This window comes from Trachypithecus francoisi, unplaced genomic scaffold (assembly GCF_009764315.1).
Source record: "Trachypithecus francoisi isolate TF-2019V2 unplaced genomic scaffold, Tfra_2.0 Lachesis_group10, whole genome shotgun sequence".
Classification (NCBI taxonomy): domain Eukaryota; kingdom Metazoa; phylum Chordata; class Mammalia; order Primates; family Cercopithecidae; genus Trachypithecus; species Trachypithecus francoisi.
Genome location: NW_022681455.1, coordinates 83,446,778 through 83,462,100, shown reverse-complemented (window position 1 = coordinate 83,462,100; position 15,323 = coordinate 83,446,778). Strand labels below are relative to the sequence as shown.

The 15,323-nt window shown below is 50.4% G+C and overlaps 1 protein-coding gene across 2 annotated transcripts; it reads right to left on the bottom strand.

Annotated features, from left to right (window-relative positions):
- Positions 1 to 468: 468 nt before the first annotated feature.
- On the bottom strand, positions 469 to 11,422 carry ZNF771 (zinc finger protein 771). Of its 2 annotated transcripts, none has more exons than XM_033218119.1 (3): positions 11,019 to 11,422; positions 10,496 to 10,658; positions 469 to 1,515 (listed from the first exon to the last, which is right to left on the bottom strand). In XM_033218119.1, exons 2-3 carry the CDS (start codon positions 10,634 to 10,636, stop codon positions 703 to 705), a joined length of 954 nt encoding a protein of 317 aa, XP_033074010.1. In that variant the 5' UTR covers positions 10,637 to 10,658; positions 11,019 to 11,422; the 3' UTR covers positions 469 to 702. The 2 variants fall into 2 exon arrangements, with proteins under 2 accessions (XP_033074010.1, XP_033074009.1); XM_033218118.1 differs by having other exon boundaries at positions 10,496 to 10,645; positions 11,019 to 11,420.
- Between the last annotated feature and the right edge of the window lie 3,901 nt (positions 11,423 to 15,323).

Here is a 15,323-nt window from a genome sequence, read left to right as displayed (position 1 = left end):
GCTGTGACTACAAGTGTGCGTCACCATGCCCAGCTTTTTTTTTTTTTCTTTTCCCAGTAGTGCTGGGATTACAGGCGTGAGTCCCCGCACGCTGGGCTGGGATGTTTTGAGGATGAAAATAAGTAAGTTTACATAACAAAGCAGTTAAAACCTTTAATGTTGTGTTACAGTTTTCTCTCCTTCACTATACTGAGATCTGAGGGTTGTGCCTTGCTCACTGGAGCTCTGCCGAATGCAGTGCGTGTCTGATGAACATAGTATACTTATAGGCCCTTTCAGATCTAAGGTTATGAGGACGTAACCAAGGGCCAAGTGTGCCATCACCTCCTACCCCCAACACAAACCGAGATGCCGGGAACCCCTTTTAGGTTTACATCCCCATTTGGTTCCTTGACATCTCACTTGGCACCTGAGCCTGGAGAACCCCAACTTTCTTCCTCTCCCACCCACCTCACTCACAGGCACGGGTGGGGTGAGGATATAATACTTTATTCACTAACACGGGCCAAGGGAATGTAGTGATGGAGGATGGGCACTGTTTCCAGGGACCCCAGCAGGGGATTCTCCCTGTCTTCCAGTTCCAGGGCAGCCGGGCCTGCAGTCCCCTCAATTTTCCAGACCCGGAGGCCGGGGCGCAGAAGGAGCCCGGGTTAGTGCAGCCAGGTGGAAGCTCCAGCGCGCCGCTCCGCAGCCCTGCGGGGCTCAGCTACCCTCGCACTCCGGGCAGCGCTCGGTGGCAGTGGCGGCCGTGGCGCCAGGGGGCAGCTTGAAGTCCCTGCCGCAGCCGGCGCAGATATACAGGCGACGCCGCATGTGCGCGCGTCGGTGGCGAATGAAGTGCGAGCTTAGGCGGAATCGGCGGCCGCACTCGGCGCAGGGGTAGGGCCGCTCGCCTGTGTGCGTGCGCGCATGCTCCGCCAGGTTGGAGCGGTGGCCGAAGCGACGGCCGCACACAGCGCAGCGGTGCGGCTTCTCGCCCGTGTGCACGCGCCGGTGCTTGGCCAGCGCCGAGCTCTGGGCGAAGCGCGTGCCGCAGTCGGCGCATGCGTATGGCCGCTCGCCCGTGTGCGTGCGTCGGTGACGCGCCAGGCACGAGCTACCGCCGAAGGCGCGTCCGCAGTCCGGGCACGCGTACGGCTTCTCGCCCGTGTGCACGCGCAGGTGCTGTGCGTAGTTGGAGCTCTGCGCGAAGCGGCGGCCGCAGTGCGCGCATGCGTACGGCTTCTCGCCCGTGTGCCGCCGCCGGTGCTGCCGCAGGTTCGAGGCGGCCGAGAAGCGCTTGTCGCACTCGGGGCACTCGTAGGGCCGCTCGCCCGTGTGCGTGCGGCCGTGTTTGGTCAGCGCCGACTTCTGCGAGAAGCGCCGCCCGCACTCGGTGCACGCGAAGGGCCGTTCGCCCGTGTGCGTGCGCGCGTGCTTAGCCAGCGTGGAGCGGCGCGCAAAGGCGCGGCCGCAGTCGGGGCACGCGTGGGGACGCGCCGGGTCGGCGGACGGCGCGGGCGCCTCGCCCGGGACCTGCGGGGAGAGGGGGATAGGTCAGCCCTTAGCGGCAGGCCCCGGAGCCAGAGACCTGGGTCTCCACGGTCTGCTCCCTCTGTGAGCCTCAGTTCCCCATCTGTGAAATAGGAAAGGCCACGATGCTGCCTCGCAGGATGGCTGTGCGCATCCGGTGAGATAATGCGCGTAACGCACACATCACAAAGCCCAGTGGCGTTCTAGCTATTTTTATTAATTCAACCAATATTTACTGAGGGCGTGCAGTGTCCTAGACTGTTCTAGGCACGGGGATTCCACATTAAATAAAAAGGATTTTAAAAATTACTGCTTTCAGGAATAATGGATAAGGAATGCTGGTATTGGGGATGCTACAGATTTAAAACAGGGTTGTCAAGACACCTTACCGATATGATAACGTGAACAAAGACCTACAGGAGGTGACAGAGCAGGCTACGTGGATAGCCCTCTGAGGAGCATTGCAGAGGGAACGGCAAGGCGCAGAGGCGGGAGTTGCCTACTGAGTTCCAGAAATGGCAAGAAAAATTGGTTAAAGCAGAATGCATGATGGGGGAAGTCACAGATGTGGTGGTGGAGGAGATCTCTTGGCTTATAGGGCCTTGTATTTATTATATTTGCCTTTTTTTTTTTTTTTTTTAAGAGACAGGGTCTTGCTGTGGCCCCGGCTTGGTCCCGAACCTCGTGGCTCAAGCAGTTCCTCCTGACTCAGCCTTCTTAGTAGCTGGGGTTACAGGCACATACCACTGTGCCTGGCTCTGGCTTTTAATATAAAGGAGACAGGGAACTGTAAGAGATGTCAGAGGCCTTTGAGCAGGGAAGTGACCATATCCTACACATTAAAAAAGGCTCCCTCAGCCTACTGGGGTTGAAAACCAAAAGAAGGAGTTGGAGAGCGCAGAAGCAGAAGCCCAGTGAGGAGGCCACTACAGCCACCTGGCAAGAGAAGATAGTGGCTCAGACCCAGGTGACAGAAGTGGACGGTGGATGGTGGAGGTGGTGAGAAGTGATTGGCTTCTGGATCTATTTGCAGTGTGAGACAATAGATTTAATAAAACATTAGATATGAGGTGTAAAGCAAAAGAGATCAAAATGACTTCAAGGTTTTGAAGTTAGCGGCTGCAAAGGTGAAGTTGCCATTTACAGAGATAAGGACGGTGGGAGGAGCCAGCTGAGAAAGGAGGTCTGTTTTGGATGGTGTCACGGCCTCTTGACATATCTGGGGCTCAGAAGCGACGCCTGGACTGAAGATGGTAACTGAGGAGCTGTCAACCTATAGATGGTTTATAAAGCCTTGGGAATTAGTGGATGAGATCATCCAGGGGATGCGCAGAGAGAACCTAGGGCAGCAAGATGGGGAGAAGCCAGGGAGGGAGGAGAGCAGGAGAGGGGCATCCTGGAAGCCAGGCCAGGATCAAGTCCAGGCTCTTAATCAGCTTTGAATAGCAAACACCTATCATTTTTTAAGCAGTCAAGAAAAAGGCAAGAGTAAAACCCAAATGCTACTCTGAGGTCTGAAACAAAAAAATCTGAAAATGAGCCAGTTTCACAAGCTCTGGCCTTCTAGAGATAAATATCAGAAAAAGGAAAGAAATGCCTTGTAAGAGGCACGTGAAAGGAAAACATTCTGGACTAACAGTGAAGAGTATTGAGGGCACACTGCTCCCTTTAGAAAAAAGAATGCTCAAAACCCCAGCAAAACTGATGTCGAGTATCTACTGTGGCCAAGCAATTAATTCATGACCAAATGAAGTACCTGGGACATATTAAGGACAAGACAGTGTCAGCTTCTCCCATATTTGATCTCCACGAGGTAATTATCATCATCCCCATTTTACAGATGGGGAGACAGGTTAAGAGGGTAACAGCAAGGCCAGGTGCAGCGGCTCACCAGCACTTTGGGAGGCCGAGGCGGGTGGATCACGAGGTCAGGAGTTTGAGCCCAAGATGTTGAAACCCTGTCTCTACTAAAAATACAAAAATTAGCTGGGTGTGGTGGCGGATGCCTGTAATCCCAGCTCCTTGGGAGCTGAGGCAGGGAACTGCTTGAACCGGGGAGGTGGAGGTTGCAGTGAGCCAAGATCGCACCTCTGCACTCCAGCCTGGGTGACAGGGTGAGACTCCATCTCAAAAAAAAAAAAAAAAAAAAGAGAGTGACAGCAGAGAATAGTAGGGCCTTCTCTTTCTGAAGCTGCAAGAGGGCCTTCAAGGCTTCAAGATTGTTTGTCAAAAGGTAGTGGCTTTGTGGTAACCAACTCAGAAGTTGGAAAACAAGCCAGGCATGGTGGCTCACGCCTGTAATCCCAGCACTTTGGGAGACCGAAGCAGGCAGATCACTTGAGGTCAGGAGTTCAAGACTAGCCTGGCCAACATAGTGAAACCCTGTCTCTATTAAAAATACAAAAATCAGCTGGGTGTGGTGGCTCATGCCTGTAATCCCAGCTACTCAGGAGGCTGAGGCAGGAGAATCACTTGAACCCAGGAGGCAGAGGTTGCAGTGAGCTGAGATCGTGCCACTGCACTCCAACCTAGGCAACAGAGTGAGACTCCCTCTCAAAAAAAAAAAAAAAAAAAAAAGAAAGAAATTAGAAAACAGGGCAATTTGGGAAATTAGTGACCAACCAAGGGAAATCTGGTTTAAATAGTATCTATACTCATAACAATAGCAACAATCAATAGCAAAGTATTAAGCTTTGACAACACTATGTATGTTATTGTATTAAATCCTCCTGTCACCTGCCTTGAGCTGGCTGTTGTCTCTTTTGATAGCTGAGAAAGCTGAGGCTGAGGGCGATGAAATTCACATGGCTAGTGGGAGCCAGGATGGACTTAGGGTGCCCATGAGACCATGCTGTTGTTCAGGCTACACTGTTCTGAAGTCATGTGACCAAGATGTGACAGAGGCTGAACTCCAAGTCCCTGGCACACTCCAAGAGGGATTCAAGGTTAAAATACAAGTTGATACTTTAAATGGAGAAACTCCCCACAACATGTTTGGCACCATCTGAATTCAAGGTCACATTTTCCAGTCTTGCCCTGGTTTTGAAATCTGTTGGTTTATTTCAATACATCAGCCACTGTGGAGAGAACTTGTCTCATCATATCTACATTTTTCTGGCCTGTTTTTCCTTGGCACCCTCTTTAAGGTGACTTTGGACAGCCTGAGGGCTTCCTCATGCTGGATCGCTGACTTCTGAAAAAGAAATTCTCCACACAAGCGTTGTTGATGTCTCCAGCCCAGGAGAAGGGGCCTTGGGTGCCCAAGGAAAAATCTTGGTAAGAGGAGCTGAATCCAGCTCATTAAGATCCTCCTCTGCCCCAGTGTCCTAAGAAAGGCCAGGTAGGCTAAGTGAGATAAACTTCCCCGTATGAGGCCAGGTGCAGTGACTCACACCTGTAATCTCAGCACTTCGGGAGGCCAAGGAAGGAGGATTACATGAGGCCAGGAGTTGGACACCAGCCCGGGCAACACGGTTAGACCTCGTCTCTACAAAAAGTGAAAAATTAGCCAGGTGTGGTGAGGTGCACTTGTAGTCCCAACTACTTGGTAGCCTGAGGAAGGAGGATCACTTGAGCTCAGGCTGCAGTGAGCTAGCGATCACGTGCCACTGCACTCCAGCCTGGGTGACAAAGTGAGATCGTGTCTCTAAAAAAAGAAAAAAAAACAAAAAACAAAATTTCCCAGCATGGGGTATGAGGTGGTATGTGGGCAAACTTTTTTAAAAGTCTCATTATAATTGTTATGCATTTATTTTCACAAATATTAAAAAAGAGATCACATGAAACCCACAGTTTCATCAGTACTATTGTTTAGATGACGGTTAAATTTATTTAACAAAACAATGTGAATTTATTTGAAGAAAAGGATTAATAAGTAATATGAGTACAACATATGAGCAATACACATGTGACTGAAACTTGGCAAATACCAGACTAGGTGATCATTAATGACCCAAGCGTGTCTTAAATTCTACAACTATTAGATTTAAAAATTAGAATAAATGGTATTTGCAGTATAACAAGAGATTACTGTGGATATACAATGTAGTATAATAATATAATAATCCAGGTATTAGAAGTTAGTGATTTTTGTCTTCCTGCTTAAATGTTTTTTTAACCAGGGCAAACATCCCAGTTTCTTCCTTAGCCATTATTTCTCTAATTAATAAAATAACTCCCACTTGTGGGCACTCACCATGTGCCAGGAACTGTGCTAAGTGCTTTTTACCAGTACTCTCTTTCTAAATTCTCACCATGACTTCGGTTAGGTACGTTAGCCCTGTTTTATATATAAGGAAATAAGACTCAGAAGTTAAGTGAGTACACAAGGCTATACAGCTAATAAATGGCAGAGCCAGGGTTTGAACTGAAGTTACTCATTTTCCAGAACACCTATTCTCTTAACCATGATGCAATCCTTTTTTAATTCTCTCTTTTTTGGGAAAAGGTCTCACCGTGTCACCCAGGCTGGATGCAGTGGCATGATCATGGCTCACTGCAGTCTTGGGCTCACTGCAGCCTTGACCTCCCAGGCTTAAGCAATCCTCCTGACTCAAGCCCCCAAACAGCTGGGGCTACAGGGGCATGCCACCACAGCCGGCTAATTTTTGTATTTTAGTAGAGATGGGGTTTTGCCATGTTGCCCAGGCTAGTCTCAAACTCCTGAGTTCAATCAATCCTCCTGCCTTGGCCTCCGAAAGTGCTGGGATTACAGGCAAGAGCCATCGTGCCCAGCCTCCATGATGCAATTCTAATCTCACTGACTAGAGTTTGAGGCCACTTATGCAGCTTGTCTCTTTCCCGTGGACTCTTTTTGTGGTCACAGTCTTCCTTCTTTTTGGTACAAACTGTTAAACATAATCCCTGTCCTCTAGTTCCTTGCTGGAGGATGTATGGTCCACAGACCAGCAACATCAACATCACTGGGAACTTTTTAGAAATGCAGAATCTCAAATCCCACTCCAGATTTTACTGAATTAAAATCCTCATTTTAACAAGACTCCTGGGTGATCTGTGTGCATGTGAAAAATTAAGAAACTGATCTATAAAAGAGCTACTCCTGGAGAAAGCAGGAAGCAAAGGTGAAGAGGGCTTTGCAGGCTGAGACCACAAGGGGGGGATGGGATAGGTGTCGAGGGGATGAAGCCAGAATGGCATGAAGTCTGATGGTGAAGAGCTTTGAATGCCAAGTTTAGCAGCTGAGACCTCACCCTGAGGGAAGCAGAAAACCACTCAAGGGTTCAAGCCGGGGAAAGATAGGTTTGTATGTGCATGGAGCCCTCTGAGAAAATCTTTCTAAAAGATAGATTGGGTTTTGATGGCAGAGGGAGGATACTCCAGCCCCTGCATGCAGCGTAATTAAGGCCCTTCTGGACAGTGACTGGCCACAAGACTGGCAATAGCTAGGACTCAACTGAATGTCACCACTGGAAGGCGCTTTCAAGGTCACCATTTCATAGATGGAGAAATGGGGCTCAGGAAGGCCCATAGCAAGCTGACAATCGAGCGCTCTTCTGGGCACGGTGCTAACAGTTCATGGGATATGTGTGCATAATCCTTGATTCCACCCATCTCCTCCAAATCCAGTCACCCTGATGATACTTCTCAGACTGGCATTCAAGGGTCTTTTTCTCTTACCCCATTTTACAGATGTGAAAGCCAAAGAAAAGCTGGTCAGTGGTGGGGTTAGAACCACTACATGATACCATTAACAATCTGGCCCTATATGCCTTTTATGACTAGCCATGCCAAACCTTCACTGCACATACCCCTTGGCTCTAGCCAAGTTCCTAAATGGCACCTTTTCCTCGTCATTGCTGTTACTACCTTAGAGCAGGCCCTACCTGGCCTGATTCCCCTATAGCAGCCAATAATTCTAAACAGAAAATCCAATCATGTTCCTCCTCTGAATTTTTTTTTTTTTTTTAGACAGAATCTTGCTCTGTTGCCCAGGTTGGAGTACAGTGTGCAATCTCAGCTCACTGCAACCTCCGCCTCCTGGATTCAAGTGATTCTCCTGCCTCAGCCTCCCGAGTAGCTGGGATTGCAGGCACGTGGCACCACACTCGGCTAATTTTTGTATTTTTAGTAGAGATAGGGTTTCGCCATGTTGGCCAGGCTGGTCTCGAATTCCCGACCCTAGCCTCCCAAAGTGCTGGGATTACATGCATGAGCCACCACGCCTGGCCTGTTATTGTTTTTTTGAGACAGGGTGTCCCTCTGTTGCCCAGGCTGGAGTACAGTGGTGCAGTCATGGCTCACTGCAGCCTTGAACTCCTGGGCTCATTCAGCCTCCAGAGTAGCTAGGACTACAGCCACCATGCCCAGCTAATTAAAAAAATTTTTTTGTAGAAATGAGGTCTCCCTTTGTTGCCCAGGGAGGTCTCGAACTCCTGGGCTCAAGTGATCCTCTCGCCTTGGCTTTCTAAAGTGCTGGGATTACAGGCGTGAGCCACCACGTGTGGCTCTTCCCATGATTTAAGGCTTCTGATGGTGCCACAGAACCTAACACAGTACGTCCTGCCCTAGCTTTCAAGGCCCCTCTGTCCCCCAACTGCCTTTCCAGTCTCATTTGCTCTGAGTCTTTGCTTTTGCTGTTTCCTCCTCCTGGAATGCCCTTCACCCTCCTCCATGTGCCAATCCCCCACAAAGCCTTCAAGGCCCAAGTCAGAAATTATCTCTTCTGGGAAGCCTTCCCCACTGCCTTTAGTCGTTTGCCTTCAGTCCTCTGTGCCCCCACATTCACTTCCCTGATCAACCTCAGTTCTCATGGTTCAGCCCAGGCCTTTGATAAAAATGAGTTGAGCAAGGCACGGTGGCTCACGCCTGTAATCCCAACACTTTGGGAGGCTGAGGCGGGCGGATCACGAGGCCAGGAGTTCAAGAGCAGCCTGACCAATATGGTGAAACCCCATCTCTACTAAAAATACAAAAATCAGCTGGGCATGGTAGCGTGCACCTGTAATCCCAGCTACTCAGGAGGCTGAGGCAGGAGAATTGCTTGAACTCGGTAGGTGGAGGTTGCAGTGACCCAAGATTGCACCACCGCACTCCAGCCTGGGCAACAGAGTGAGACTCCATCTAAAAAATAAAAAAAAAAAAGTTGAAAAATCTCCAGAAGGATGACCTTGCCCAAGGTCCCGAGCTTTGGGGAGAAGAATAAATGTAACAGCAACTATTTCCATGTTTATTATGTGCCAGACACAGTTCTAACTCTGTGCATGTGTTGACTCATTCATTCCTCACAACTCCAAGATGTAGGTGTTGTTATAATTTCCCTTTTACAAATGAGGAAACTGAGGCATGAAGCGGTTAGGAAACTTGCCCAAGGTCACACAGTGGGTAAGTGATGGAGCTGGAAGTCCACCCTAAGCTCTGGAGCCTGTGTTTGTAACTTAGAGGCCAAAGGTGGAGATCAGGCAATCGCAGGGCCAGAAGAGGCAGGCAGAGCTGGATAATGGGCCAAGGGGGCCCGCAACAAACAGAACCAGATAGTTATTAGACTGGAAGAGGAGGCCTGAGGAACTTGTCCCCTCCCCCAGCACCCACCACGCCCACTAGGGGGCAGCAGAGCATTCTTTCCCTGGGAACTGGCTCCTGGGCAGGAAGAATCAGAGCCCGGGCCCTTGCAAGCTGTCCCCTGAAGCCAAGCCCTCTGCTGGGACTCAGGGCTGCTCCGGCTGTGGGCAGACAGAGTCCTCTGGGGTTCTGACAAGTGCAAACATATCTGATGGCAGTTAGGGTCTCCAGGGGGGAAATTTAACTCATATTCTGATCTCAAAACCTTCAAATACCCTCAGAATAAAAGGCAGACTCCCTGTGTGGCCTGCCAACCACCCCCCATCATCCACACTACTGCATGACCAAACCACTCACCCTCACTGCTGCAGTGCACTACTCACTCGTCTGAGCCTCTACAAGGGCCATTTCTGGCTGGATGTGGTGGCTCACACCTAGCTGAGGTGGGAGGATCACCTGAGCTCAGGAGTTTGAGACCAGTCTGGCCAACATGGCAAAACCTCAACTCTACTAAAAATACAAAAAATTAGCCAGGCGTTGGTGGCACTTGCCTGTAATCCCAGCTACTTGGGAGGCTGAGGCAGGAGAATCACTTGAGGTGGAGGTTGCAGTGAGCCGAGATCGCACCACTGCACTCCAGCCTGGGCAACAGAGCGAAACTCTGTCTCAAAACAAAACAAAAAAAATTAGCCAGGTGTAGTGGTGCATGCCTGTAGTCCCAGCTACTCGAGAGGCTGAGGAGGGAGGATCACCTGAGCCCAGGGAAGTCAAAGCTGCAGTGAGCTGTACTGCACTCCAGTCTGGGTGACTGAATGAGACCTTGTCTCAAAAAATAACAGTAATAAATAATAAAAGGGCCATTTCCTCTGCCTGGGTCACCCCACTTCCACCCCCAGACTCCTACTGGTCTCACATAAGCCATCCTTTTACTAACTTTGAGACCTGTGGCCAGTTACCAAACTGCCCTGGGCTTCAGTCTCCTCATTTGTAAAATGGAATAAATGCTCCAACATCATAGAATCGAGGTGCTTAGAACAGGGCCTGGCACATAGAAAATGCTAGGCAAGGGTTAGCTATTGTTACTGTTGCTGTTGAACTAACCTGTCCTTTCCCCCACCTCTAAATCTGAGTTAAGTCCCCACTTCTAGGCTTCATCATCCCCCTGTACCTGCAACCATCACATGGGATTCTAACTGTGTGGTTACCCTTCAATCTAACATCAAGTTCCATGGGGGATCCAAGGACGGAGTTTAATCTCCTGCACCCAGCAGGAAGCCTGGTACAGTAGGCGTGACTTCTGTATGATGGAAGCCCAGGCAGTGGGGCAGAAGTATGGGCCAACCCTGAGGTTCTAGATCTGAGATTCTGGGAAAAGTAGGGGCAAGATCCCTGGCTTCTATCTGAGGGAGGCTGGGCCTGGACCAGGTTTGAGGACAGTGGGCCCCAGGGTGTGTGTGACACATACCTCCTTGTTGTCCATAGGGATCTTGAGTTTCACCACCTCATACTTCTCCTCACCCTCATCCTCCTCACCCTTCACCAGCAGCACCATCTCCTCCTGCATCTCTTCCTCCTCCTCCTCCTCTGCCTGCTGTTCGCCAGGCATCTTGGTGTCCTGAGGCAAGGAGCTGGATCAGAAGCTCAGGACCCGCCCCCCACCACCACCACCACCGTGGCCCTGGCCCAGCAAGGCGGTGCAGCCGTGGCTTCTCCCGCCCTGCCCTGGTCTCCGAATCTGGTCCTCTCCCGTCCACCCCAGCCCGGCCCCACGCTCTGGCACAGCCCCGGGACCAGCTCCGGGGGCTCGCGTTCACCCCACTCATCCCGGCATTCAAGGCCCTGAACAGTTAGAATCTCCAGCCCCCGCAAGTCGCCACCATCCTTGCGCTGAGTCACTCCCCAGGGCCCGGGTCGGTGACCTGGAGCTCTGGGGCATGGGCTGGAAGCGGGATCGGAGCGGAAACCCTGGGGAGGAGGTGCGCACTCACCAGCCGAAGGTTCCGCGCTTGCAGTGCCCCAGGCCTGGGCGCCGGGCGGTTGGGCACTGAGCGAGGCCGCGGCTCCGGGGGCGGGGAGAGGGCGGGGCCGCAGGGACGGCCGGTCATTGGTCCGAACATATAGCCCCACCTCCTGGGGCGGAGCCCTAAAGGACCCAGGAGTCCGGCCCAAACCGCTCCGAGAGGAAGGCTAGCTCTGACATGGCGTGGAGTCCTCCGCAGTCCCCCGACTCCCAAGTACCTGGATCCGCCCCAGCGCCCGGCATTCAAGGTCCTCGCAGCCGAGTTCCAACCTACCCTCGCGGCCGGTCTCCTAGGGCCGGCTCGGAGGTCTCCGCTGCGCCCAGCGCCTTTGCTCCGCCCGAACTAGGCCACGTGCGCTCCCTCCCCGGCCTGGGCCTCTCGCTGGCGCCTCGCCTGGAGGGCGGACCCTGCTTCCTCCTCACTTCTTCCATTCCCTCTTTCTATCTCCTCTGCCGTCTTTTCTCCTTCTTTCTCGGCGTCGCCTATTCCGCTGGCCTCTGGGATATCTTGCTCCTTGAATACATCCTAACCAAATCAACATCCACCCAAGCTACCGCTGTCGGTCATGCGTGGGGTGCTTACCATGCGCCAGCGCTGTTCAGCGTCTTACACACCTGGTCTCATTTGATCCGCACAACGATGGGTCCTGATCCATTTTACAGATTAGCTCACTGAAGTTCAGGGAGGTAAACTGATTTGCTTAAGTTACACAGTAAAGATGTCATAGCATCCCTGACAACCAGTAGCCTAGGTGGACAACAGCCCAAAGCTAAATCCAGTCCACAGGGGTACCTTGTTTGGGCCTTAGGGTATTTTTACTTTAAAAAAAATCGTTTCGGCCGGGCGCGCTGGCTCACGCCTGTAATCCCAGCACTTTGGGAGGCCGAGGCGGGCGGATTACGACGTCAGGAGATCGAGACCATCCTGACTAACACGGTGAAATCCCGTCTCTACTAAACAAAATACAAAAAATTAGCCGGGCGTGGTGGCGGGCGCCTGTAGTCCCAGCTACACAGGAGGCTGAGGCATGAGAATGGCATGAACCCGGGAGACTGAGCTTGCAGTGAGCCGAGATCTCACCAATGCACTCCAGCCTGGGCAACAGAGCGAGACTCCATCTCAAAAAAAAAAAAAAATCATTTCAAGGCCGGGCGCGGTGGTTCATGCCTGTAATCCCAGCATTTTGGGAGGCGGAGGCCGGTGGATCACTTGAGGTCAGGATTTCGATACCAGCCTGACCAACATGGTGAAATCCAGTCTCTACAAAAATGACAAAAATTAACGGAGCGTGGTGGTGCACGCCTGTAATCCCAGCTACTCCAGAGGCTGAGGCACAAGAATCACTTGAACTCGGGAGTTCAAGTGGTTACAGTGAGCCGAGATCGTGCCATTGCACTCCAACCTGGGCAACAAGAGCGAAACTCCGTCTCAAGAAAAAAAAATAAATTGGGATATTTAATATAAAAATATATTTTATATGAAAATATACAAATTCTACTTCCTTTGAAAAATAGCCACTTCCCTTGAAAAAGCAGATATTAGCCAGGCGCAGTGGCTCATGCCTATAATCCCAGCATTTGGGAGGCCAAGACAGGCGGATCACGAGGTCAGGAGATCGAAACCACCCTGGCTAACACGGTGAAACCTCCGTCTCTACTAAAAATACAAAAAAATTAGCCGAGCGTAGTGGTGGGCGCCTATAGTCCCAGCTACTGGGGAGGCTGAGGCAGGAGGATGGCGTGAACCCGGGAGGCGGAGCTTGCAGTGAGCTGTGATGGCGCCACTGCACTCCAGCCTGGGCGACTGAGCGAGACTGTCTCAAAAAATAAAAATAAAATAAAAAATAAATTAAATTTAAAAAGGAAAAAGCAGATATGTAATTCTCCCATTTTATGAATGGGGCAACTAAGATTCAGAAATCATGAAGGAAAAGAGAAATAACATTCAATAAGTGCTTACAAGTCCTATGTTGTCTCTTTACAACAGCCTTGTTGGGATCAATAATATCTCCATTGGACAAAAGAGGAAACTGAAGCTTAGAGAAGTTGAGTAATTTGCTCAAAGTCACACAGCTGGCAAGCAGCAGATGCAAAGCTTGTGCTCTTCTATTGCACCAAATTACCTCTCAGGAATTAAGTGATAAAGTTGGCTCTTTTGCAGAGCTGGGAAAAGGAATCAAATGCCTGGATACTCACACACAGGATCCCCAAAAGCCACTTTATTGTGTTCATTCTCTGAGTATTTTTTTTTTTTTTGAGATGGAGTCTTGCTCTGTCACCCAGGTTGGAGTGCAATGGCACAGTCTAGGCTCACTGCAACCTCCACTTCCCAGGCTCAAGTGATTCTCCTGCCTCAGCCTCCCAAGTAGGTGGGATTACAGGCACACACTACCACACCCGGCTATTTTTGTTTATTTTGTAGATACAGGGTTTCACCATGTTGGCAAGGCTGGTCTCAAACCCCTGACCTCGCGATCCACTCGCCTCGGCCTCCCAAAGTGCTGGAATTAAAGGCTTGAGCCACCACGCCCAGCCTCTCTGAGTATTTATTGAGTCCTATGTACCTGTCACCATTCTAGGTATGGGAGATGTAATAGTGAACAAAACATAAAAATCTTGGCTCTTGTGGCACTACCAAGGGTGCAAGAAAAATGTAAACATGTAAATAAGGAAGATAATATCAGATAATAATAGGTGCAACGAGGGAAATCTGACAAGATGATCCAACAGGGAGCGGCTATGGTAACAGGGGCTTCCTTAATGCAGGCAGGGAAGGCGTCTCAGGATACAATTTTTTTTTTTTTTTGAGATGGAGTCTCACTCTGTCACCCAGGCTGGAGTGCAGTGGCACGATCTTGACTCATTGCAACCTCCACCTCCCAAGTTCAAGGGATTCTCCTGCCTCAGCCTCCGAGTAGCTGAGATTACAGGTGTGCACCACCACACTCAACTAATTTTTTTATATTTTTGGTAGAGACAGGGTTTCTCCATGTTGGCCAAGCTGGTCTTGAACTCCTGACCTCAAGTGATCCACATGCCTTGGCCTCCCAAAGTGCTGGGATTACAGGTGTGAGCGACTGTGCCCAGCCTGGATACAATATTTTGTTTGTTTGTTTGAGACAGGGTCTCCAACTGTTGCCCTGGCTGGTGTACAGTGGCGGGATCTTGTTTCCCTGCAACCTCCACCTCTCGGGTTCAAGTAATTCTCCTGCCTCAGACTCCCGAGTAGCTAGGATTACAGGCGCCTGCCACCACGCCTGGCTAATTTTTTGTATTTTCAGTAGAGACAGGGTTTTCACTATGTGAGCCAGGCTGGTCTCAAACTCTTGACCTCAAGTGATCCACCCACTTCGGCCTCCCAAAGTGCTGGGATTATAGGGGTGAGCCACCGTGTCCGGCCTGGATACAATATTTGAGATGAACCTTGAATGATGAGAAAGGGTTAGCCATTTGAAAATCTGGAAGAAGAGTGTTTGAGACTGAACTGCAGAAGCCTTGGAGAAGAATCTTGGTGTGTTTGAGGAATCGGAAGAAGGCTTGTGTTGCTGGATCTGAGCATCCAAAGGAGTGAACAAGGGGAAATGTAGCAGGGGAGATGGAGGAGATGTAGGCAAGGGGTAAACTTGGCCAGAACCCAACCTCTAGCAAAAGCAATGCATCTCACCCTGATTAAAAGAGAATCAGTGAGGAGACTCAGCCAGGAGCCTGTCTCTGGCAGTGAAAGCCCTACTGGAAGGAGCCTCCTGCTATTTTAAACAGGAACTTGGAAAAAGAAGGTAAAGGGCTCCATTGATGTGCCCTGCAATCATGTACAGGTATCTACTTGCAATATGATCTAGCTCATGTTCTTGAGGATCTCATAGTCTAGTAAAGAAGCTTTTGGGCCATGCGCGGTGGTCATAATCCCAGCACTTTGGGAGGCCGAGGCAGGTGGATCACCTAAGGTCAGAAGTTCGAGACCAGCCTGGCCAACATGGTGAAACCCTGTCTCTACTAAAAATACAAAAATTAGCAGAGCATGGTGGCGCATGTCTATATCCCAGCTACTTGGGAGGCTGAGGCAGAAGAATCACTTAAACTCTGTCGCAAAAAAAAACAAAAAGAACTTTTTGGGGCTGGGAGCAATGGCCTACACCTGTAATACCAACGTTTTGGGAGTCCGAAGCAGGTAGTCACTTGAAGTCAGGAGTTCGAGACCAGTCTGACCAACATGATGAAACCCTGTCTTTACTAAAAATACAAAAATTAGCTGGGCATAGTGGCACACGCCTGT

Excerpts from the sequence above, each read along its gene's own strand:
- ZNF771 (XM_033218118.1), bottom strand. The coding sequence starts at position 11,147 with ATGTTCGGACCAATGACCGGCCGTCCCTGCGGCCCCGCCCTCTCCCCG. Across the intron at positions 10,646-11,018 it reads AAGCGCGGAACCTTCGGCTG|GACACCAAGATGCCTGGCGA; the intron begins GTGAGTGCGCAC and ends TCCTTGCCTCAG. Across the intron at positions 1,516-10,495 it reads TCCCTATGGACAACAAGGAG|GTCCCGGGCGAGGCGCCCGC; the intron begins GTATGTGTCACA and ends CTCTCCCCGCAG.